Here is a 24922-nt window from a genome sequence, read left to right as displayed (position 1 = left end):
TTGCTACTCCCAGTAACAGTGTCACTGTACACACTCTGACAGACTACTGTCATGGACAGAGTTTGACTCCCCCCTTCCTGCTGTCGGCTCTTCTGCCCATTTACTTCTCCCCCGTCTCCCTCTGCACTGCAGGTGATCAGCGCAGAGGGTGAGCAGCTGTGAGGATACACACCTGCAGCTAATCACCATCAACCTGACAGTAAAGACTGTCTCCCCACACCGTTCAGTGTGGGATTGTACTGCCAGTCTACTGCAGACAATGGTGTGAGGCTGTACAACAGAGCAGCCTGCCTTCCACTCTAGGGAACCTACAGATAGAGGACCTGGACTCCCTTAGTTGCCTCCAGTCAAAGACCCACAGACCGCCTCCAGATAGAGGACGTGGACCCCCCTCCCGGACTGCTCTGACCAACTCTGCCCCCACTTCCAGGGCCCAGAGTCATCCCTGCCCACAGCCGCCGTTCTCCGCGTCACACCAGCAGCTGCCATTTTTAGCTGGACGTTGTCAGCACCGGCGTGTGCCTCCCTGACTGCCGGTTGGTTTCTGGCCTTAGTGGCAGTTAGTTCATTATTGAAACAATTGGTATTTCTGAATAAAGACCTGTTTATTTCTGATCTGCCGTCCGCTCTGTGAATTCTCATTTGGGTTCAAATTTCCCTCAAACTGTGACAACTACACATTATCATTCATGAGTCTACAACTTGTACTTACAGTTATTTCCTTCTGCTCAAGGTCAACTCCACCAGCAATACTAAACCCAAGCCCTGAGCCTTCTTCTTTACTCAGGACAACAAGCTGAGTATTATTGTTGACCTGCAGAGTACAGACACAGTCAGTGTGACAAAAGTGAAAGTGGGACTGAAACAATATATACTATGGAAAGTGTCGCGCAAATATGTGTATCAGCAGTGTATTGTTACCTCTGAAATGGTTTTAGTGTCCTGAAGCAATTCAGACACATACGCTTTAGCTTCCAGGGAGGACAACAATGTTTCCAGCTTACTCTGACTCCCAGAAAAAGTAGTCAGCTCCTTCAAACTGCAAACAAAAGGAGTAAGATAAAGAAGTTTACTCTATTTTCCCCAATGATTGCAATTTCAAGCAAGAATACCCATTGAAATCAAATATGATCTAATAAAATACAATGAAATTAAAGGATGAACATATGTTACAGGTAGCCATATCCATCAAATTGATGCACCGGGAACAGAAACTTGTTTTAAATGTTTATCAGACAAAAAGCCCTTCAATACTATGAAAGCACCATTTCCCCCCTTCTTTAGTAAAGTCTAGTTTACACCTACAATAATGCATTCATTACAAATGCTGCAGTATTACTTCAATTGCAAGTCCTGTTCATTTAGAAGAGACAGTCAAACTCTAAATAAACACAATATTGCAAGGGTAATGATTCAAGGTTGCAGCTGGAGAAACCAAAAGCCAACTTATTATCTACTTAGCATAAGATATAAAGGAGTGTTGCTACCAGACTGTGTTCAACCATTCAGCTCTTTTTAGATGTTCCAGATTAGAACTGATGTAATTAGCTTAAGCTGTGCTACAAACGTTACTGTATATTTTGTGCGATAGTGCTTAGCTTGGTGTAGATTCATATAACTGACAAATGAGAGTTATTTGAGGTCAAGCTTCAAATAACTCACTCAGTTGTACAGATATTTATAGTTATTATAGAATACAAGATTTCAGCATATGGGATGCTTTTTCGTGTGTGTGTTAAATGCATTCCAAAGTTCCATGAAAGCTAATAGCCTATGAAAGTATAAAAGCTACATCAATAACAGTACATGTAACATACCCATTACCATGAGGAGTTTTTTTGCTAGAGACTTGAAAAATGTAAGGCAGTGCAGGTGGTGCCTGATGTATCTCTGTGCTGGAACCTCTCTTACTGCAGTTACTGTATTCTGCAAAGATGATCCAGCACTGCAAACCCCTTTAACTCAGCCTGCTAGTGATACTAGACCTGACAGATAGATCACTGTTCCCAGATTAATCACCTCCATTTGTCTTTTTTCTGATCATGACCTATATACATGTGTTCAATGTTTACTTATTCACTGGATAAATGAAGGAGAAGGATCTTTTGAACTGTCACAGTAAAACACTTAACTCAAGTAAGCGACACAGTCTTCCAAGCAGCCTCCTAACCAAGCACTCTAGAGTAGTCACTGAAATGTCTGAGAGTTTCACACCCATCATATTGATTCTGACTAACAGAGTTTGGCTGTTTTCCTAATGTGCATGCCATTATTATAGGTTTTAAGGACATGAGATGATTTGCCCAATTTGTTCAGCATGTGTATAGGAAAGAAGAGGCCACTGCTGGAGAACAACACAAACAGTTATTGTGCGTCATTGTTTTTAAAAGGCTTATGTCTGTTCTGTAATTCTGACTTAACTCCTTATTGCTTGCCTGTGTAATCTGGCTCACAGCAACGCCCTTCATTATACTTTAGGACATACAGTACAAAGGTAGGAAAATCTGTGCTTGGATATGTATTCAAATACCTGCACAACAGCCATCTGCTATAGCACATAGAGTGCTGTGAAAAAGTATTTTCCCCTCTACAGATGTATTTTATTTTTGCATATTTGTCACATGTAAATGTTTTACAAAATCAAACTAATTTTAATATAAGACAAAGATAACACAAGAAAACACAAAATTCAATTTTTAAATCTTTATTTCATTTATTGAAGTAAAAATTAATGTGAAAAAAGTAATTGCCCCTGATCGGTTTCTCCAATGGATCCAGCGTCACTTCTTCTCACCCTGTTCACATCTACTTTGTTGGCGTGGCAGGGCATAGAAAGCTTTTAGTCACTGCAGCTTTTGTAACTGTTGTGGGATGGATGTCAGGCTCTGTTTTATCTACAGCTGTACCATGTCCTCTGGTAAAGTCCTTTGTGCATAGTTTTTCCAATTCAGGCATACTGTGAGCCCTGAGTTTCTGTAACCAGCAGTGGGGAAGTCTGCTGTTTTTCCTCTGAAGCACAGGAGGGGTTTGTGCTGAAATCACATCCACAGCTTTTAGAACCTCAGGAGATTTACCAAGAAGTGGTGAGCATGGTCTGACAGGAATTAAATTGTCCACATAAGAGCTAAAACTCCTTTGCTCTTCCAGGCAGTCAACAGATTTAACCAGAGTGGGCAGAAGAGTGGGGCAAAATTCTTCCATGGCAATGTAAAAGACTGCTCACAAGATGTAACAAACATTTAACTACAGTTGTTGCTGGGTGGTCCAATCAGTTATTAGGTTTAGGGGGGCAATTACTTTTTCACAGGGGTGATATAGGTTTTCAATAATTCTTCAATAAACCACAATTGAAAAACTACAGTTCATGTTTTGTGTGTTATGTCTGCATAATATTTAATAGAATCTGGAACATTTAAGTGTGAGAAATATGCAAAAACAGAAGACAACACCTTTTCACAGCAATGTAGTTTTGATTTCTTCAGCTTTGACCTACTGAAGAAGCAAATCACTGACAAAAGTTTACAAATGATTGCATGAAAACATCACCGCTCAGGAAGCTTTCTCAAAGTCCCAAACATTACTCTGCAAAACCCATCCTAACCATTCTCTTAGAAAATGTTGAATAGATGGGCATGAGAGTATACCAGTCCAACCTGTCAGAAATCTGCACTGCTTAATTGGGAATATCTGTCATGTCACTTGATACACTGTAAATTTTGTTGCAGTGATTTACTTGGCCAATATGTACCAAATTGTTTTCTAGTGATGAACTAAAGAAATGTGTTTAAGTGTGAAATAATTTTTTTCATCTAGTTCCCTAGCAGTAAATATTCATGACTAAATATGTCATAGCTAAAGGGAAAGTTTGGAGAAAAATCTTCTTATTAAGTGAAAATCTAATACTTAAAACTTGGACTGTGTATGTGTGTGTGACCTATGTGGTTTGACTGACAGTGGCCTCATAGCACAAGCAAACAGCCATTGGAACTATTGTGGCATAGATTGCATCTCCTTGTAACTCACTGTAGCACTCATTGAAAAAACAATCAAATCAAGGAATTAATGTGTTTTAAGTCAATGATGGTCGGAAAGGCAACCTTTTTATAAAAATGTTTCATCTTTCTTGCAATACAGGACTTTTTCACATAAAGTTCAATATTCTCATAATGTGATTAGTCTTGCAAACTACACAATTATTAGGATGTCTATCTGTAGCGTACTTGTACTCATCCCAAGTGCTCAACTGGGGTGACATTTCCAGTCGAGATATACAATATACCTGGAATATAAAGAACTGAAAATGAGCTGGTTTTATCTGAGTTACCCACCTGATGGACCAGCTACACTGTTGTCCATGGGTCTCTGGGGTTCCCTGAGGAGTCTCTCCAATGGATCCAGCATCACTTCTTCTCACCCTGTTCACATCTACATTTGTTGGCGTGGCAGGGCATAGAAAGCTTTTAGTCACTGCAGCTTTTGTAACTGTTGTGGGATGGATGTCAGGCTCTGTTTTATCTACAGCTGTACCATGTCCTCTGGTAAAGTCCTTTGTGCATAGTTTTTCCAATTCAGGCATACTGATAGCCTTGAGTTTCCGTAACCGGCAGTGGGGAAGTCTGCTGTTTTTCCTCTGAAGCACAGGAGGGGTTTGTGCCGAAATCGCATCCACAGCTTTTTGAACCTCAGGAGATTTACCAAGAAGTGGTGAGCATGGTCTGACAGGAATTAAATTGTCCACATAAGAGCTAAAACTCCTTTGCTGTTCCGGGCAGTCAACGGAATTAACCAAGCCCATATAACAAGCAATCCTTTGGTTAAGTGAGGCTCTATATGCCAGGGCATAAGACTGAATGTCACTGTTTCTAGCCACAGGTTTGTCAAAGTTAGCCAAGTTTTCAAAAGATTTTATTTTATGCCGGACAGAGAAGGGATTGTAGTCCACAGACAAGGTATTATCTGTGGAGAGACTTCCTCTTTTCATTGTCTTAAGGTATAATCTGGATGTGCAGGACTTTAAGGTCTCATCTCTCTCCACAATAGGACTAGGTTTTAAGCCATTACTTGTGGTTGAAGGAGCTGCTTCAGTAGAACACAATGAATTCACCACTATGTTACTGATAATACCATTTGTTTTCTTTGCTGTGGAAATGGTGGGAGAAAGTATCGGTGCTAATCCTGCATTTGTATTACTTTTAGGAGCTTCCGCTTCTTTTGAAATCATTGTTTCATTTTGTGTAACAGCTGGTGATGATGATCCAGATACGGAAGACAGTTGAACCTCTATAAATGTTCTCTGAATAACAGGAGGGTGTGATTGGTCCTGTGACTTGACTGTTACTTTGGAACCTAAATGAATATCCTTCTCCTTGGCCCGTTGTACAGTTTGTGATGTGCCACCTGAATGCCCATACTCAGCTGGAATTTGAACTCTGTCTTTTACTCTAGACAAAGCAAGACAGATCTTGCTGGTATCAGGCTGGTTAACGGTCTTCAAAAAGCTTGGCATGGTTACCTTTGGTGGTAATTTTGTTAACTGTTTCAAGGATGCATTGATGTCCAAAGAAACGCCATGTTTACTCCTGAAAGGTTTTCGTTGAAGCTCCTCCTGTTGTTGGTTCTTACTCTTAATAGTTAAGCCCTTCAGTTTGGGAGGACCACTTTCAGCCATTAGTTTTAAGTTACGACTCCATACAGGACCATCTGAGTTATCAAGGAGTTCTAGGGCTGAGGTCTTCTTTAGTGAAGAGCTTGCATCGTGGTTTAAATTAGGTCTACACTCTAAGACTTTTTGTGTGTTCATTACTGATGTTGACGAACTTGGATCTAATCTGCTGCTTGAACCTGATGTCCCAGATGCAATTAAAGGTGTTTGTGTATTTAGATGCTTTACTAAATCTGAGCTCTGCAAGGCATTTGTAAGCACATCTGCAGTAGCATCATGAATGACACTGCAGGTATCTGTTGGAGAGTGGTTCCTGTAAATGCTTAGAATTCTCAGGCTGGATGCCACGCACGCTTTGAATGTGGCACTATTGTTGGAACACCCTGTAGTTGACACAGATAATGTACTGTTGGAAGACAGGCATGGTTGTTGTGTAGAGGAGGCCTCTGATAAATGAGAAAGCTGTGAGCAATGGATTGTTACAACAGTGTTTTCTTTCTTTGTCAGTGAGACATCAGATGATTCCTGTACTGCAGCTGAGGTATGCTTGAATTTTTTATCTTGACTGTGGACATGGTGAAGAGGTGAACACCCATTTGGTGACTCATTAAACTGGGAGTGTTGACTGGCACCAGGTCGCTGGGCATCACAAGAATAAAACTCCACTTCCTCCTCATCAGAGAGGGGTTCATGTAGATTACTGTCACCCATCTTATTTATAGTTTGACAGCTGTCAGTGGTGGAGTCACTGTTGGAATCGTCATCTACCATGGAGTACATCTGTTTAAAACCAGCATCAGGCCTTTCCAGACTTGATTCGGAGTTATTTTCTTTTTGTTGGTCCACACCTGTCTCCATAGGCCTAATGATACCATTTTCATTTCTTGTCTCCAAGGCAGTGGAATCCAGGCACCTGAACTGCGTTAGATCCTCCTCAGACTGGGCTACGGTGTTTTGGCTTGAACAGCAGGATACAGGCTCATTAGATAGTGTTATAAATGGGGATTTAATGTGTGTATTTGTGTCACAATAGGGGCTCACTTCTGATAAAATGTCATCTATATTGGTGATGGGTATTTGAAAGTTGCAGTCTGTTTGGGTTCTGTGGTTGGAATTCCCCAAATTTGCACTTGTTACTTGTCCTTCATCAGATGTCCCCTGAAAATATTTGGCTGTGTCCTCTCTGATGGCTTTATCACTGTTCACTGACGACATTATCAAACTGGACAGTCGATCTACAGCTGGGACCAGGGATGAAAAATGAGCAGTTTAGTTAGGCCTGAATGAGAGCAGGGTGACAAGTATTAATTCACATTAGATAAAATAAAAAAGTAGCAGTTTTTGTTTTCAAAAACATTTTTTTTTCATCTTGCAGCACAGTGAGTTTTTATACATGCCATGCCACAGAACAATGCTTTTTCAGTTAGGAATTATCAATCTGGTCAGTCTGAGGGTCCTTGCTAACTATATTACAATGAACAGTTACACCCTACAATATCCATAGCATTCTTAAAATCTGCATTCTTAAATGTTTTATCATAGTTTACAGTTGTGGCTTACTTCCAGGCCGGTCACAAGATGAAATTTATTTCATTCTACATTAAAATTAATCCTGTGTTATCAGCTCACCAAAGGGCAGTAAGATATCTACATGAAAATCAAACAAATCCAAGCAAAGTAAGCACCTTGTTATAAAAAGGTGGACTGCTAATTTTCACTTACAAATTATTTTTTACTAGATCAGTGCAAAAGTTATTGAAAACAAAGACTGAAATAAGTTAGGGAATAACATATCGTTCCCTAGGTCTGTAACTGGAGCTCAGGCCAAATAAAAGTTAATAATTAATTACATTCTTAGAAACAACAACTATGCATGCTGCCATATTGTAGAACATAAAATTACCTATTGACTAGAGGTGTTAGATTGCATTAGATTATTTTTAGTCTTATTAGCGAAGACTAAAAGTATAAATACATCTCTTCTTCAGTAGACATCTAATTGATTCTCTCCCACAAAAACTTGGTACATTTTCATGCTCGTTCAGCATGTAAATTACAAGACTTGACTAGAGACATTGCTGTGGTTGCTCCAGGATATCCGCTGAGTAGTACTTCTATTCATGGAAGGTAGAAAGAAGAAAACTAAAGAATTTACAGTCAAGAACAGAAGCTTACATGCAATTGCAAAGGCAATGCATATGATGGTAGTCTTGAGTTTCGAATGACTCCTACAAATAAAACATGCATCTGTGTAACAAAACATGCAATAACGCATTTTGGTCCTTTCGAATACCTGACAGATATTACAGGTCTTCTGGAAATATGACAAAATCTGCTGTGTCAAAAATATACACAGAAATTTGATTTTTCAGTTTTTGTGATGTAGACAATTGTGTTAATCAAAGGCTCGTAGTGGCATGACTTCTTACCTTCCTGTGATCCTGTGATAGCGTTTGACAACAGCTGCTTACTTCTCTGAGCCAATTTAAATAGGGCCCATTTGATACACTTAGTAGACTTTCACCTCAATTAGGCACTTATTGTAGCCATCCACAAGCTTCTGGTGATATCTTTGCTTATTCCTCTTCACAGAATTGGGGTAGTTGAAATAAATTTGTTGACTTTCCTACACAAACTTTTTTCTCAGCACAGTCAACAGATTCGCGGAGGGCCAGTCTAAAACCTCAATTACAGCCTGATTAAGCCAGCCACTTCTATAATGCTTTTGATGCTTGTTTGAGGTCAGCAGTGCCAACAGCTGTTTGTAAGTAAACTGCTCAAAAAAATTAAAGGAACACTTTTTAATCTAAGTATTGCACCAAGTCAGTCAAACGTGTGGGATACTGATCTGGTCAAGTAAGTAACAGAGGTGGTTGTTAGTCAGTTTCAGCTGCTTTGGTGTTCATGAAATTAACAGCAGGTGCACTAGAGGGGTAACAATGAGACAACCCCCCAAACAGGAATGAGTTTACAGGTGAAGGCCACTGACATTTTTTCCCTCCTATTGTTTTCTGACTGTTTTTCACTAGTTTTGCATTTGGCTAGGGTCAGTGTCACTGCTGGTAGCATGAGGCAATACCTGGACCCTCAGAGGTTGCACAGGCAGTCCAACTCCTCTAGGATGGCACATCAATGCATGCCATTGCCAGAAGGTTTGCTGTGTCTCCCAGCACAGTCTCAAGAGCACGGAGGAGGTTCCAGGAGACAGGCAGTTAGTCTAGGAGAGATCGACAGGACCGTAGAAGGTCCTCAACCCATCAGCAGGACAGGTATCTGCTCCTTTGTGCAAGGAGGAACAGGATGAGCACTGCAATAGCTCTAGAAAATGACCTCCAGCAGACCACTGGTGTGAGTGTCTCTGACCAAACAATCAGAAAGAGATGTAATGAGAGTGGTCTGAAGACCCGACGTCCTCTAGTGGGCCCTGTGCTCACTGACCGGCACCGTGGAGCTCGTTTGGCATTTGCCATAGAACACAGGAATTGGCAGGTCCATCACTGGTGCTCTGTGCTTTTTACAGATGAGAGCAGGTTCACCCTGAGCACATGTGACAGACATGAAAGGGTCTGGAGAAGCTGTGGAGAAAGTTATGCTGCCTCTAACACTTGCCATGTTTACATGAGACCTTTAATTCCTCTTTAATTCGGAATTAAAGTTGATTCTGCTTTAAAATCTCCTTGTAAACACTTAATTCAGAATTAAAAAGTTAAATCCGAATAAACTTAATTCCAAATAAACTACCTGGTTTATTCTGATATTAATTCCGAATAAACTAATTCCTGTGTATGTTCTATTCATGTATACAGTTAATTCTGCCTTAGTTAATTCCGGTCATTCTGCACATGCTTGGCTCCTCACGTATTGATGATGTAGCGACGTACACAGCTTGGTCGTCTGCCTCCCTTCACCGGTATTCTATCTCTCTTCTCCTTCTCAAGTGACGCAACAGAAGTAGTACGCCATTGTCGAATTGCTGTTTCAAAACGACAATAAAAAGCAAAGCGAAAAGCGTGCTTATTAGTTGTTCCTCCATGTTGTTGGGGAAAAGAAATGCCGCGGCAAATGGAGTTTGTTTTCTTCCAGTAAACAGGGACACGTCACGTCCACTCCCTGTCCAATCAGAATCCTTTCCAACACCCAAGTGTTAAAGCGGAATTAAGGAAGGGGATAAACGTGCGGTCCATGTAAACCTTAATTCAGAATTAATATTTCCATGTAAACGCAAAGCACAAAACTTTAATTCCGAATGAGTTAATTCCGAATTAATAATTCCGAATTAAAAAACTTCATGTAAACGTGGCCACTGTTCAGCATGACCAGTTTGGTGATGAGTCAGTGGTGGTCTGGGGAGGCATATCCATGGAGGAACGCACAGACCTCTACAGGCTAGACAACGGCACTCTGACTGCCATAAGGTATCAGGATGAAATCATTGGACCCATTGTCAGACCCTACGCTGGTGCAGTGGTCCTGGATTCCTGCTGGTGCACGACAATGCCCAGCCTTATATGGTAAGAAAATTCATGCAGTTCCTGGAGGATGAAGGAACTGATACCATTAACTGGCCCCCACGCTCGCCTGACCTGAATCCAATAGAACACCTTTGGAACATTATGTTTCGGTCCATCCCACACCACCAGGTTGCTCCTCAGACTGTCCAGGAGCTCAGTGATGCCCTGATCCAGTTCTGGGAGGAGATACCTCAGGACACCATCCGTCGTCTCATTTTTGAGCTTGCCCAGACATCGTCAGACATGCATACAAGCACATGGAGACCATACAAACTACTGAGTACCATTTTGAGTTGCTGCCAAGGAATTTCAGCAAGATGGACTAGCCTGCCTCATCAGTTCTTCACTTTGAGTTTTGGGGTGTCTTAAATTTAGCCCTTGTGTGGGTTGATAATTTTCATTTCCATCAAACAATGTGGCATCTTTTCATTCCTAACACATCCAGTCCATATCAATGTAAATATCCAGTTTGTTTTTTCCCCGCATTGAAATATGATGTTTTCAAAGTGTTCCTTTAATTTTTTTGAGCAGTGTATAAAGTCCATTGTCCAGTTGTGTCACTGTCACAATGAGGAACAAAATGCAAGTGATTACCGGTTGCTGAGAGATAATTGGTCAGGATCATCAAGAGTCAACCAAAAATCACAAGTCTACAATAAATTTAAAGCAGAAACACAGGTGTCAGTATCCACAGTCAAGCATGTTGTATATTGCCATGGGCTGACAAGCTGTCGTGCAAGAAGGAAGTCCTTTCTCCAGATACGACATCTTAAAGCTCACTTGAAGTTTGCTGCCCATCACAAGGACACAGAACTTTTCTTCCAAAAGGAAAGTTGTGTGGTCAGATGAAACAAAAAATCTGCTATTTGGCTATAATGACCAGCAATATGTTTGGAGGAGAGATAGTGATGTCATTAATCCTAAGAACACCAATCCTACTGTCAAGCCAAGCATGGTGGTGGTAGTACTATGCTCTGGGGCTATTATACTGCCATTGAAACTGGTGCTTTACACAAAGTAAATGGAATACTAAAAAGGGAGGATTGCTTCTGCATTCTGCAGGGAAGCCAAAAGTCTGTGTGCCTTGGATAATGTGTATCATGGAGCTTTAATATTTGCGACATTCTAGAAGATGGCAGTGCCCAGTTCGGCTGTAGCCGCACGAGCTCCACAAGGATTTGGTGTGAAAAACACACCAAATTTGACTGGCATAGCCACAGGACATTGGTTATAACCACCATCAAGACATGCCGTTTCTGCACACGGTCAGCAAAATTAGAACTGCAGAGCGTACGTTCCCCCCCTCTGCTAACGCTAACTCTGCCTGAAATGTCCTATACGCCATTACAAGTAGGCTGCAGACACAGCACAGGCCCTCTTCCTAATTACTGGGGACTTTAACCATGCCTCTCCATCGTCCACACTACCCACCTTCACACAATATGTCACCTGCCACACCAGAGACAATAAAATATTGGATCTTTTTTATGCCAACACCAAGGAGGCATATACATCGTCTCCTCTTCCACCACTTGGTAAATGTGACCATAACCTGGTTCACCTCCTTCCTGTGTACAAACCTCTGGTACACAGACAGCCAGCTGTCACCCGCACAGTCAAGAGATGGTCCGAAAAAGCTGAGGAGGCTCTGAAGGACTGTTTCGACATGATGATGTGGGAAGTGTTCTATGAGGATCATGAGGAGAACATCGACAACCTCACTCACTGCATAACTGACTATATTAATTTCGGTGTGGATTACACCGTGCCCACCAGGACTGTTTTGCCAACAGCAAACCGTGGATTACTCCTGATATACAGGCTCTCCTAAAGGACAAATGGAGGGCTTTTAGGTCAGGAGACAAGGAGGAGATGAGGTCTGCACAGAGAGAACTCAGAAGGAAGATCAAAGAGGGGAAATGCAGCTACAGGAATAGTCCATGAGCCAAGTAGGTAAAATTTGGGTCATTGGTACCACTTTGGGGGGCAAATTCTCATATGCATTTTTGTTAAGGACAGTATTCCCAGTAAATATTCCTGTATGCTAGACATGCACAAGTGGCAGCTATATGTGAGATATCCATGGTTTTTAATAGGTACATCAAGACAATTTTCTAGTCTCTGATACAGTAAATGCAAGCATATACATTGATTTAAATACTAACTACACTCATAAAAGACATTCAAAATCACTGAAAACTGTAATGACTTTATTACTGATATGCTGTGATACAAAGAACTTAAATTAATGTTTTTCTCTACACATATTAACTGAGAAATTGAAATTCAAGCAGCGCGTTTAACACAATTTTTTTTAGAACAGTGGTTCCCAACCTGTTTGACTTGGAGCCCCCCCTATAAGCTGCACCCCGGAAGTCCGAATTTGTGAATATCTTTCCGACTTTACCAAACTGTGTTTTGTTTCCTGTTGTTGCCGTAATTCGCTGGCTTCATGCTGTCATTTGCAAGCATTTCAAAACAAATAACATAATTCTGTCTTGTCCTTTAATAAAACCAAATTTAAGGTAACTCTCGAGGTATAGCCGGAGTTTTTAGGTACTGATGAATCTTCACCCGTTTTGCGTTTTTCAGACACCGTTTCCATCAGTAATTTTCTAACTGCACACAAATTAGTGAATCGGGATGAGCTAGCGAGTCAACCTGAAGATAACGTGGAGAGAAGTTGAGAGGTCAAGGAGGTGTGGCCATCGAAGCAGCAAATGATTTTTGAGGAAAGATCTAAAAACTGTGTTTTAAAAATGTTTTATAGGTAAACTTGTGATCGCACAGTAAATCTGTTACTCAGATTTTATCCAGAATGTAAAAATCTATTTCTTTTTATAACATCACAGCCTCAGAGCCGACAAAGCTTCGTGCTCCCCCTCTGATCTCTGGGCCCCCCCTGGGGGGGCGAGAACCCAGGTTGGGAACCACTGGACTAGATTTTTGAACAGCCAGCCACCCCTCCCCCGGACCAGTCCACCCTGCAGCAGCCACCACTGCATCTGTCTGCACTCCCTGCTGACTGCACCACCTCCGCTGCATCCCCCCTCCTTACTGCTCCACCACAGTTCTCTTACCATCACACCTCCCCTCCCCCACAGGGCCCCACACTCTCAACCAGCACACAGCCCCCCTGCCCCAACTTGTCCCAATCGACATCCCAGATGAAGAGAGAACTGAGCAGGCTGAAGATCAGGAAGGCGACGGGTCCAGATGGCATCAGCTCCAGGCTCCTCAAATCCTGCACAGATCAGCTGAGCAGGATTGTGGAGCATGTCTTCAACATGAGCTTGAAGCTGGGGAGAGTACCACAGCTGTGGAAGACGTCCTGCGTGGTACCGGTACCAAAGATCTCGCACCCCAAGGACTTCAACCACTACAGGCCGGTGGCACTAGCATCCCACCTGATGAAGACCCTGGAGAGGCTGGTCCTTTGCCACCTGTGACCCCTGGTGAGCTCATCAATGGACCCGCTGCAATTCGCCTACCAGCCTGGCATCAGGGTTAATGATGCAGTGACCTACCTCCTGCACAGATGTCTCTCTCACCTGGAGAAGACAAAGAGCACTGTAAGAATCATGTTTTATGATTTCTCCAGTGCCTTCAACACCATCAAGCCTGTTCTTCTGGGGGACAAGCTGGAGCAGACAGGAGTGGACTCCCACCTCACAATGTGGCTGTTGGATTACCTGACCAACTGGCCACAGTTTGTGAAAGCAGGGGACTGGGTGTCAGACACTGTGGTCTGTAGTACAGGGGCCCCACAGGGGACTGTCCTTGACCCCTTTCTTTTCAACTTCTACACTGCAGACTTTTTTCATCACACCACAAACTGCCATCAGAAGTTCTCTGATGACTCCACCATCGTTGGCCTCATCATGGACAAAGATGAGAAGTGGAGAGAACTCAACCGGGACTTTGTGGTCTGGTGTCTGCTGAATTGCCTCCAGATCAACGCAGTGAAAACCAAGGAACTGGTGGTGAATTTTAGCAGGAACAGACACACTTGTCCTTCACCAGTGAACATCCAGGGAACAGACATTGAAGTTGTGGACTCCTACAGGTACCTGGGTGTTCACTTAAACAATAAACTGGACTGAACTACTAATGCCAATGCACACCTACTCAGAAAACTGAGGTCCTTTGGGGTGCAGGGAGCACTTCTGAGGAGCTTTTATGATTCTGTGGTGGCATCAGCTATCATGTATAAAGTGGTCTGCTGGAGCAGCAGCATCACAACTGCAGACAGGAAGAGACTAAACAAACTGGTAAAGAAAGCCAGCTCTGTCCTGGGCTGCCCACTTGATCCTGTGGAGGTGGTGAGAGACAGGAGGATGACGGCAAAGCTCTTGTCTATCATGGAGGACACCTCCCACCACCTGGAGGAAACAGTAACATCACTGGGCAGCTCCTTCAGTGACGGACTGCTTCACTTGTGGCATTTGAAGAAGAGGTACCGCAGGTCCTTCCTTCCTGCTGCAGTCAGACGGTACAATCAAGCCTGTTCAGAGTAGCTCAGCTCACCCATTAACTGTGCAATAAAAATGTATATGAGGACACTATGTGCAATTTCGCAGAAACTTTGCTGTAAACATTTATATTTCTTCTAGAAGGAGAAAATGATTATATCTGTGCACTGTATGCATTGTATGCTGCTCGTTTTCTTTTTCTTGCACTATTTCTTGTATTCGCTGCTGTAACATCAAAAATTTCCCCGCTGCGGGATCAATAAAGGTTTTACCTACCTATCTATCTATCTATCTATCTATCTATCTATCTATCTATCTATCTATCTATCTATCTATCTATCTATCTATCTATCTATCTATCTATCTATCTATCTATCTATCTATCTATCTATCTATCTATCTATCTATCTATCTAGATATATTACAACTCCATGTACAGGAAAGGCCTGCACAACACCATCACCCCTTACCAGAACAACCCATTTTCAGAGAAGACAGAGGCAGTGTATGCAGATTTGCATTAATGACACTGTTACAGACAACACCATTTGCATGGAGGTTTAACAATTTTTTGTGCCGATAGGAGCAGTGCTCTCAGTGGAAAACTCAACGTGATGGGATATGCATTTATATTAACAGATGGTGCAGAAAAGCAAACAGGGCTTATGCACACATTCACAAGTCGTGTCTGGTTTCGTCAGATATTGAGCTTTTGACAATTAAGTGATGCCCTTATACATTATATTGCTAAAGATATTGGGACATCTGCCTTTACACGCACATGAACATTAATGACATCCCATTCTTCATCTGTAGGGTTTAATATGGAGTTGGCCCACCCTTTGCCGCTATAACAGTCTCAACACTTCTGGGAAGGCTTTCCACAAGGTTTAGGAACATGTGTCGGAATTTTTGACCATTCTCCCAGAAGCGCATTTGTGAGGTCAGGCACTTGTGTTGGATGACAAAGCCTGGCTCTCAGTCTCTGTTTTAATTTGTGCTAAAGGAGTTCTATCGGTTGAGGTCAGGACTCTGTGCAGGTCAGTCAAGTTCCTCAACACCAAACTCGCTCATTCTTATGGACCTTGCTTTGTGCACTGGTGCACAGTCGCGTTGGAACAGGAAAGGGCCTGTTCCCACAAAGTTGGGAGCATGAAATTGTCCAAAATGTCTTGGTATGTTGAAGCATTGAGAGTTCCTTTCACTGGAACTCAGAGGCTAAGCCCAGCCCTTGAAAAACAAAATCACACCATAATCCCCCCTCCACCAAACTTTGCACTTGGCAGAAAGCAGTCAGGTAAGTAGCGTTCTCCTGGCAACCAGCAAACCCAGACTCGTCCTTCAGATTGCCAGACAGAGAGGAATGATTCTTCACTCCAGAGAACACATCTTCACTGCTCTAGAGTCAAGTGGCAGTGTGCTTTACACCACTGCATCTGACGCGTTGCATTGCACTCGTCAACATAAGGCTTGGATGCAGCTGCTCAGCCATGGAAACTCATTTCATGAAGCTCTTTATGCACTGCTGTTGAGCTAATCTGAAGGCCAGACAAAGCTTGGAGGTCTGTAGCTATTGACTCTGCAGAAAGTTGGTGATTTCTGCGGACTGTGTGACTCAGCATCCGCTGACCCCACTCTGTGATTTCACATGGCCTACCACTTCATGGCTGAGTTGCTGTTGTTCCCAATTGCTTCCACTTTGCTATAATACCACTAACACTTTTTGCACAGGTGGCAACCTATCACAGCACCACGCTCGAATTCACTGAGCTCCTGAGAGCAACCCATTCTTTCACAAATGTTTATAGAAGTAGTATGCATGCCTAGGTGCTTGATTTTATACACGTGGCCTTGGAAGTGACTGAAATACCTAAATTCAATTATTTGGAGAGATGTCTCAATACTTTTGACAGTATAGTGTATCTCTCAAAGGAAATTCTCTTTCAGAGTCATTACTGCTGTTTACATACCTCCTGGTGCAGAACCAAAGGTGGCCTGTAATGTTTTCTATGAATTCAATGCAATTCAGTTGAATACAGTTCAGCTTAATTGTATTTATATAGTGCCAATTCACAACATATGTCATCTCATAGCATTTTACATAGTAATGTGAAGACCTTACGAATTTTAAACAGAGAAACCCAACAATTCCAAAGTTTCCTTTGGTTTCCCTTTGAACAAGCATTGTACAACAGTGGGAGGGCACAAAAAACCTCCCCTTTACCAGCAGGACAAAAACCAAAACAAAACAAAACAAACAAACAAAAAAAACAATAATCAAAAAACAAATAACATGAGAAAGAACTAGGTTCAGGGAGGGCAGACATCTGTCTTAACCAGATGGGGTGAAAGTGGGGATGAGGGAGTTGTTGGGGTGGGGATAGTAGGACATATCCTCCATCACTGACTCTATCAGTGATTTGCAAAACACGTCATGTGGTGGTATTCACTGGTCCTGGGGACTTTAATCAGGTAAAAATAAAGGAAGTTCTCCCCAGATTTTTTTTTCCAACAAGTGGATTTTCCTACAAGGGGAGCCAATAGGCAAGAATATGCCTACACTAACTCTTTAAAAACAGCACTTAAATCCATCCATTGCCCTCATCTTGGCTCGTCAATCACATCCTGATGATGTTAATACCACCATATAGACCTCTGCTCATCAGAATAAAGCCCTCCTTAAAGCAGGGGAGAGTCTGGCCAGTAGGAACTATGCCAGCACTTCAGGACTGCTTTGATTGCACTGACTGGTCTGTGTTTTGGGAGGCTGTCACCAAACATCAGACAATAGAAGTGTATGCTGAGGTTGTATCAGGCTACATACATGAATGCATGGATGACGTCTGTGTCAATAAGAACATCACAGTCTAGGCAATTTAAAAACCTTTGATGTCCTTTGAGGTTGGAGCCATGCTGAAAGCAAGAAATTCTGCTTTTAAATCTGGCACAAAAAAAAACTGCCCTCAGGTCTGCAAGGGCCAAGTAGAGTGGCAAAGAAAGCATATGCACAAAAAATTGAGAGCCACTTCGAAGAATATCGGAACATTAGGAGACTGTGGCAGGAATTCAACTCGCAACGGATTACAGGACTGCTCCCCAGTCCTCAAACAACAGTACTGACTTCCTTAATGATTATAATAACTACTTTGCTTTACCAGGCTTAGGAGGTGTGTGGACCAACTGCCTCATGTCCTTACAGACATATTCAATATGTCTTAGAGCCAAGTCATAGTCCCATTATGCTTCAAAATCTGAGCTATTATCTCAGTTCCAAAAAAATCCAGTCACTTTTGCTTTGCTTTTGTTAACTGTATGTGTTTACAAACTAAAGATGTAAATACTGACTTCGATATGGAAAAGTTAGTTGGGAGAAAGGACATTTTCTTTTATTTAACTCTATCAACCTGCTTTTCATAGTAAGGACATGGAGATAAAATGTTTGTCTTTTAGTGACCACAAAACAGCAATCCACAGCAATGTCTATGCTAAATCTAGATTTACACTACTACTACATAATATTTAGTTATTGAAATAAGTCATTGAAAGTGTACAGGGACTGAAGCTACAGGGTACAGGGTAAATCAAGCATTGGTAACTATGCTGTATAAAATAATCACCATGGATTGAAAGCCAGATACTTGCAGGCTGCTTTGGGGATGTGAGTGAGGGAGGGTTGGTCCTACATCTTAGGTCAGCATAAAAGGGAAACACATGGTGATCTTTTTGAAGGTATACAGAGCAGCATCCTGCCCCACTGGTTTATAAACACAAGTGAAAAGTAGCATAAATAAACACCACTATACTACATATAGGCAAGGTGCAAGGGTTTGATAAACTGCACGGATTTAAAAAATAACATCTGGAGAGTACATAAATATAATAAAGCCCAACTGAAATACAAATACTCTTCTGTTTTTGCAGTCATGTGAACTGTCTGTGTTTTTAAAACTTGCTAATTGTTTCTTTTTCACTGAGAGGAGGAGGAAGTTACAAATGCCTCTGATGGCGTTCCTGCAGTCACAGATATCCACAGCCAACTGAAGAGAAAAATGGTGTTGAAGAGAATGAGAGTTTTTGATGCCTACCTATGTCTATAGGTAAGTGTGATGCAATTATGAAACTAAATTGGAAGAAGTCAATTTGCAGCTCTAATCAAAATTGGTGTCCTGCAGACTTTATTATACCTCCTAATATCAGCTGGAGGAAAATAGATGCCAAGTGGACCTAACAGGCAGCACTCAATAGGGAAAGAAAAGCAATATAGGCAAAGCAAATACAGCATGTAAACATTTTTTTGCATTAGGGGAGTGTTTAACTGTGACCCCATAGCCATATACACAAGCACCTGGTTGTATGTATTTTCTCAACCCACTGTGACCTAACATTAAAATGGTAGTTGAGGAAAAATGCTAGAAAGACACCCAGAATGTAGATCCCAGGATTAGCACTATGGATATTTGCTGAAGGAGGCTTCCTGTGTTTACTTTGGTCCAAAAGAGACACAAAGAATTTAAAAGGATTGACTTAAGTCACTAAAGTTTAAGTCAGACATTTAGAGGCTCATGCATTTTGACCCCAATATATTTTAATGTGAAACTTCAAGTTGTCCAAAATTTTCTTAAGGAGGTGTTAATTGCAAATGCAGGTTAAAAAATAAGTTTTTTTTTTTTTTAACTGTAATTACATACTTTTATGTTCTCAGTGCATTTTCCAGTGACATCACATTGCACAAGGACAAAACCTCCATGCTAGATTGCCCCTTTATTTGTTAATTTCTCTGCAACAGGGCCCATGCAGAACCTATGATATAGCAGTGCAGATGTCTCAATAAAATGAATTTAAGAGGAGTCTGTGATTTTGGATAGTGCTGTTTTTGTTGTTAACATTTTCAAGGTAAAGGCACTGCTGTAGACTCCAGGGTTGCAAAACTAACTCCAAAAAAGAACCCCATCGCATTTCTACTTCAAAAACTTACATGTAAGGTAACAAATTAAATACACAACAATAGCTCCCACACTGTTGATGTATAAGCTCCAGAATAAATCCATCTATCCATTATAGACACACCACTTTATCCTCTGCAGGGTCGCAGAGATGGTGAAATCTATCCCAGCTGACTTAGGGTGAAGGCAGGGGACACCCTGGACAGGTTGCCAATCTATCACAGGGCTACACATAGAGACAGACAACAAAGCACACTCACATTCACACCTACAGACAATTTAGAATCACCAATTAACCTCAGCATGTTTTTGGACTGTGGGATGAAGCCGGAGTACCTGGTGAGAACCCACACAGGGGAGAACATGCAAACACCACACAAAAAGATCCCAGGACTTTCTAGCTGCGAAGCAACACTGCTAACAACCACCCCACCGTGATACCCAGCTCCAGAATAAAGTGACTGTAACGACTTACCTGAAACTGGTTTCTTTACTTCCAAGGACAATGTCACTGGAAGATTGTGCATGAGCTCACAAATTTCCTGGTAGCTTGAGGAGCACACAAGTTTTTCTCCAATTTTGACAATATCATCTCCAGGACACAATTTGCCCTTTTCCTGCAAGTGCATTTACACAAATGTAGCTTTTTAGTGACCAACAGACTCAAGTATCATTAAAAGACAAGGAACTTTTTTTTTATTCTTTAAAAAATGAGTAATTTGGCATATGGCCTGAAGTATTGTGTCAAGGCTGGACTGATGAAGATGACACCATTTAGACATACCTTTTCTGCTGCGCCTCCAGGCTTTAATCCAGCAATCACAACTTTCAGAGGTGACGACATTATCTCCAGGTCAAGCCCAAATGACTCGTCTTCACGTCTGTTCAGGGTCACTGTATCAATGGTACAAACACCCACAAGCTCACTGGTATCTCCTTTCTTACACAGCTGACTGGGCATTAACCCTGCAGAAGTCTTGGGATTTTGTCCACATTGTGTGTCACAGGATGGTAGCTGGAGTGGAGCCAAACCTGAAAAGAGCTCATCAGCCTTCGATTTTTGCTGCTGAGGCATGTTTGGTGTTTCAGTGCTCATCATACTTTTGACCCGAGTCACTGCTTTATGTTCAAGCTTGGGGGAGCGCTTTGGATCCAACTGTCCATCATCTTGACAGTTGTCACTCTGGATACTCAGATTACTTACAGAGCTCATAGTGCTTGCTGCCCCTGCAGTGTTGTCAAAGTGGCTGCAAATAGGTATAAAGGGTGACTTAGAACCAGGTGACTCTAATTTATAGGTACTACCTTTCTCAACTTGTGGAAGACCACTGTGGAGTGATGTCACATTATTGCTTCCACACCTTCGCAAATCTCCATCATCTTTACTGTCTGCATCTAGCAATGATGTAGCAATTATGGCTGCTAAACCACTTTTGGAAATTTTGGATTCAAGTGCAAAGTCAAAGGGTTCAGATTTTATTGGCCTTTTTAAAATCCGTGTGTTTCCAGCATTGTCTGAGTCATCGTCATCACCAAGTTCATCCTCAAAGCACATCACCCCCTGCTGGCGGAGAAGTGGGCTCTGCACCGAGGCAGGGCTAGAGACAGTAATCGGCTGGCAAACTGCCTCTACATGGTTACTCAGAGGGACAGAGGTTTTTTCTTGCAATGTGTTGTACACAGAGCTGCTCTCCAGGTCTGTCAGAGAGTGAGTGAGTGCTGAAAATGAGATGCAGATAATCAGACAATGTAAATATGGTAACAAAAATTAAGTTGGTAAGTAATGGTTAAATTAACAGATACAGTGTCTCTAAATACTGAAATTTTCTACATTAGACTACATCTGAATTGAACCAAGAATAGACTGTCATTCTAAGCAGGTAATTCCACCTTAAAAGTGGCTCTCTGAAATACATAAAATATTTAGAATAATGCCACTGCATACAGTGGAGTTTGTTAATATACTGATTTTGGGCTGTCTGATACATAAAAAATCTAAATCATGATCTTGATTGCTCTGTAGAGCATGTCCACTGATGAATGATTCAGAGCGTTGGAGATATTCTACAAATGTTCTAAGCCATGTGGACAACCATCTAACTGTATTGCAATATACATAAAAAATTATATGTATAAGCCACCCAAACACTGAAAAAAGTATGCATGCTAAACAGTAGGAGATGACATTAGGAGGATATGACCATCATTTTATGGTTGACTGCAGTCATTTAAAATATCTCTAATAATTTTCCAATATCTTGAAAATTTAACTTATTAGGTTGTGAGGCACGTGACGTGAGAAGGTCAAAGTATTGGTATAGACCTTTCACATCTGGTAAATTTGGTGAGGCAGTGTAAAGAAAGAAACCACAAAAAGGTGGCCACTGAATTTAGTGAACCAAAGTTTGACTATCTAGATGAAAAGCATGAAATGAAAATACATACACCATTCCATAAAGGACTTTCATCTGAACACACCTATTTTCTTTAACAAGTGAAATGTTATTAACGTGTTTAATTACTCAATGGGTTGCCTTGTCAGTTTGCGTCTGTGAGGCTGGTGTTGCTTTTTGGTCGTCATGGAAAATAGTCCAATTGTGTTTAAACATAGACACATAAATGTGTCTCCTCCAAAATTTAATCCAGGCCCAACCTTTTCCCTAGAGCTACACAAACATTCCCACAGGATTTTGATTGAGTTAATTCTACAGTATATTAACAAACTCTACATCTCAGAATGCAATCTTCTGTTCATTTGGTTTCAAAGTCACTTTACTACCAATCAATGAAAATTTTCTTTTAATAGACATCAATCACTTCATCTTTACCACTTTGAGCTCCTTTTCTCAGTGATACACTGTATAAAAGTTTTTGAAATGTCTTTAATGCTTGGACTAATTGACAGACAAATCAAGGAAACTGAGGACGTCCTCTTATGCTCCAGATCGTTTTCTGGGTGTTGACACTACTTTTGACATTTCAAAGACAAAACAAAACATTGATTAATCAGTAAGATAAATAATGTTTAATTGTAGTCCTCTTGAGCTAAGTTTAATCCCTGCCTACACAACCTTTTTGAAAACTTCTCCACTGTGTTTTAATGAGTGAAAATTTACCATGTGATTGTGATGAAATCTCATCCATTAATGTACAGAAGCTCTGTTGATGGAGCCCTTCTTCACTATTTGAGCCCATCAGTGTGGATTCAGACAGGAATGAGTGGCTGGAAAAGTCCTGGGAGAAGTACTGTGATAATTCTGTCTCTGAACTCAGGGATCCCTGCTTATGAACAAACAAAATGTACCAAAGATCACAAATTAAAGGAAGATTAAAACTACCATCATACATTTTTTAAAGTAGTCCTAATTAACCTTTGCAAAAGTACATATTTAGCAAGTGAAATGAATTGTTTAACTCAAAATACACAACTATGTAGAATGAAATTCATACAGTACATGATGGCTATCACACAAAAGAGCATATTTATAACAAGTTTACATTGTTTTAAAGATCAGCAGCCTTTGATCAAGAAAGATTGCATTGTGGCAGCAAAACACAAAAAGAAGAAAACTAAAGATGTAAATATGGAAATAAAAAATGCAGATGTTTAATAAAAGTTCATCTTTTTTTAAATTGTAGGACAGATGTGAACTGAAGAGTAGGTATACACATCATATGCCCTATACATTGCAAGTCATAGAAAGATTTATTGGAGTATTGACTGCTGAGAGGTTACTACATCTAGGATGTGTTTGTAAAACTACACTAAAAGATTAACATTGAATGAATACTTACTCTACTGGCAGGTTCAAGGAACCTCTTCATGGTCCAGCTGAGGGAAGGGGAGTTGTCTCCTTGTCTGTCCCTCACTGTTGAGTTGGAGCTCTTCCAGGACTGACCTATAGGGTACAACCATAGAAGGTAAACCCAGAGGAGACAGACAACCACAGCATAAGAAAACTTTCTTGGGCAGCTGAGCCATACTGATGAACTCTTTCAATATTTTGCTGAACTACTGTATAATAACAAGGACATCTGTAAAATAACAGGAGTTAACCTGTGAATATTCCTCCGAAATTTGTGTTGTGTCTCATGATGTACACCGTTTCATATAAATAACAAAAACAAAACAACCAAAAAAACTAACAAACACGACAATAACATAGATTACATCAGAAATTACAAATAAGTGGCTGCAGAGCATCAAATGCATCAGTCCCACCTGTGGTGCTGAGTCCACACAGATCAAAAAATAGAAAGAGTTTATTCAGTCTACCCTGTGTAACTAAATCTTGTTTGCTGACAAAAGTTCATGTTCTTCAGATGAAATACTGGAGAGGTTGGACATAATTTCACCTACCAGAGAAGGCATTCTTTTAGTATATGCAGCTTGACAACTTCAAACAACTTAACAACTTGATGCAGTCTTTGAACAGGTATGTAGCAGTCAAACCAGTTGAGCTTTAAACTGAACAGTGACAACTACTGTCCCATGCACTGATTCCATAATGCAAAACCCGCTGTTTTATTAAATGGAAAACAGTAACAGCATCTGAAAATGATTGCAGTGTACGAGTAAATAAAAGATAAATAAAAGAAATAAAATTTTAAAAATAACAAAAGAGGAATTAAGTAGAACTTTAATGTAGGTAAAGAACAGACCTTGGGAAAGTGACGAATGTCTGTTCCTGCACATTTTGTCTCTCTGTGTTGATCGAGCTATAATGTGATCCATCTCCTGTTCTGACACCTGAGACAAGACAAAGAAACACGTTTTATTGTATGACTGAAACAGGGAATCCTGGAGCATCACCACAATGGCAACAACCAGAAATCAACACATCAGCAATTACTGTATTTTATGAAAATATTGATCAGTCATCAGCTGTGGATAAAGCCGGGCTCGTCCTTCATCTCCCTGCCAGATCGTAGCGTCAGCTACACTCTGTTGTTAGTAGCCTGGATAACCTCACGTTCTGTTGTTTCAGCCACTGTGCTAAACCTGGCTATCTGGTCATTCCTTCTAGCTCTCCGCTGGACCGACCAATCCACTGCCTGTCTGCTCCGCCGGTCTTCCTGGCTGCCTCCGTGTCGGTTTCCTTACCGGCTCTCTCTACGGCACGTTCAGCCGCTGTTCACCGCGGCACGACCAGCTGCGCCGGTGTGCGTCTCAGGACCGGCGGTTTCCCGAGCCAGCCAGCCGCTCCTTTCCCTCAGTTAGCTCCTCAGTCTTGTGAGTATTGTCCGGACTCTGTTTTGTTAAAGAGCCTGCTCGCTTTTTGTTGACCTTTGTTACAATAAACACATTTTGTTGGAACCTGCGCCTGGCTGAGT

General features: G+C 41.3%; 1 protein-coding gene across 11 annotated transcripts in view; it reads right to left on the bottom strand.

The window, feature by feature from the left end:
- The window catches only part of pdzd2 (PDZ domain containing 2), an 88523-nt gene that overhangs the window by 19069 nt on the left and 44532 nt on the right, over positions 1 to 24922 (bottom strand). For 2 of the 11 annotated variants that reach the window (XM_035945717.2, XM_035945719.2), the window contains exons 16-23: positions 24251 to 24338; positions 23384 to 23487; positions 22705 to 22870; positions 20373 to 21307; positions 20064 to 20205; positions 4329 to 6903; positions 922 to 1039; positions 713 to 814 (exon numbers count right to left, since the gene is read on the bottom strand). In XM_035945717.2, coding sequence (XP_035801610.2) covers positions 713 to 814; positions 922 to 1039; positions 4329 to 6903; positions 20064 to 20205; positions 20373 to 21307; positions 22705 to 22870; positions 23384 to 23487; positions 24251 to 24338 — 4230 coding nt within the window. Of the gene's footprint in view, positions 1 to 712; positions 815 to 921; positions 1040 to 4328; positions 6904 to 13297; positions 13725 to 18262; positions 18331 to 20063; positions 20206 to 20372; positions 21308 to 22704; positions 22871 to 23383; positions 23488 to 24250; positions 24339 to 24692; positions 24792 to 24922 lie in introns of those variants that run through there. The other 9 variants (XM_035945718.2, XM_035945720.2, XM_035945724.2 and 6 more) reach the window with 7 other exon arrangements.

The sequence above is a fragment of the Amphiprion ocellaris genome, chromosome 6 (assembly GCF_022539595.1).
Source record: "Amphiprion ocellaris isolate individual 3 ecotype Okinawa chromosome 6, ASM2253959v1, whole genome shotgun sequence".
Lineage (NCBI taxonomy): Eukaryota > Metazoa > Chordata > Actinopteri > Pomacentridae > Amphiprion > Amphiprion ocellaris.
This window is presented reverse-complemented; position numbering and strand designations above follow the sequence as displayed.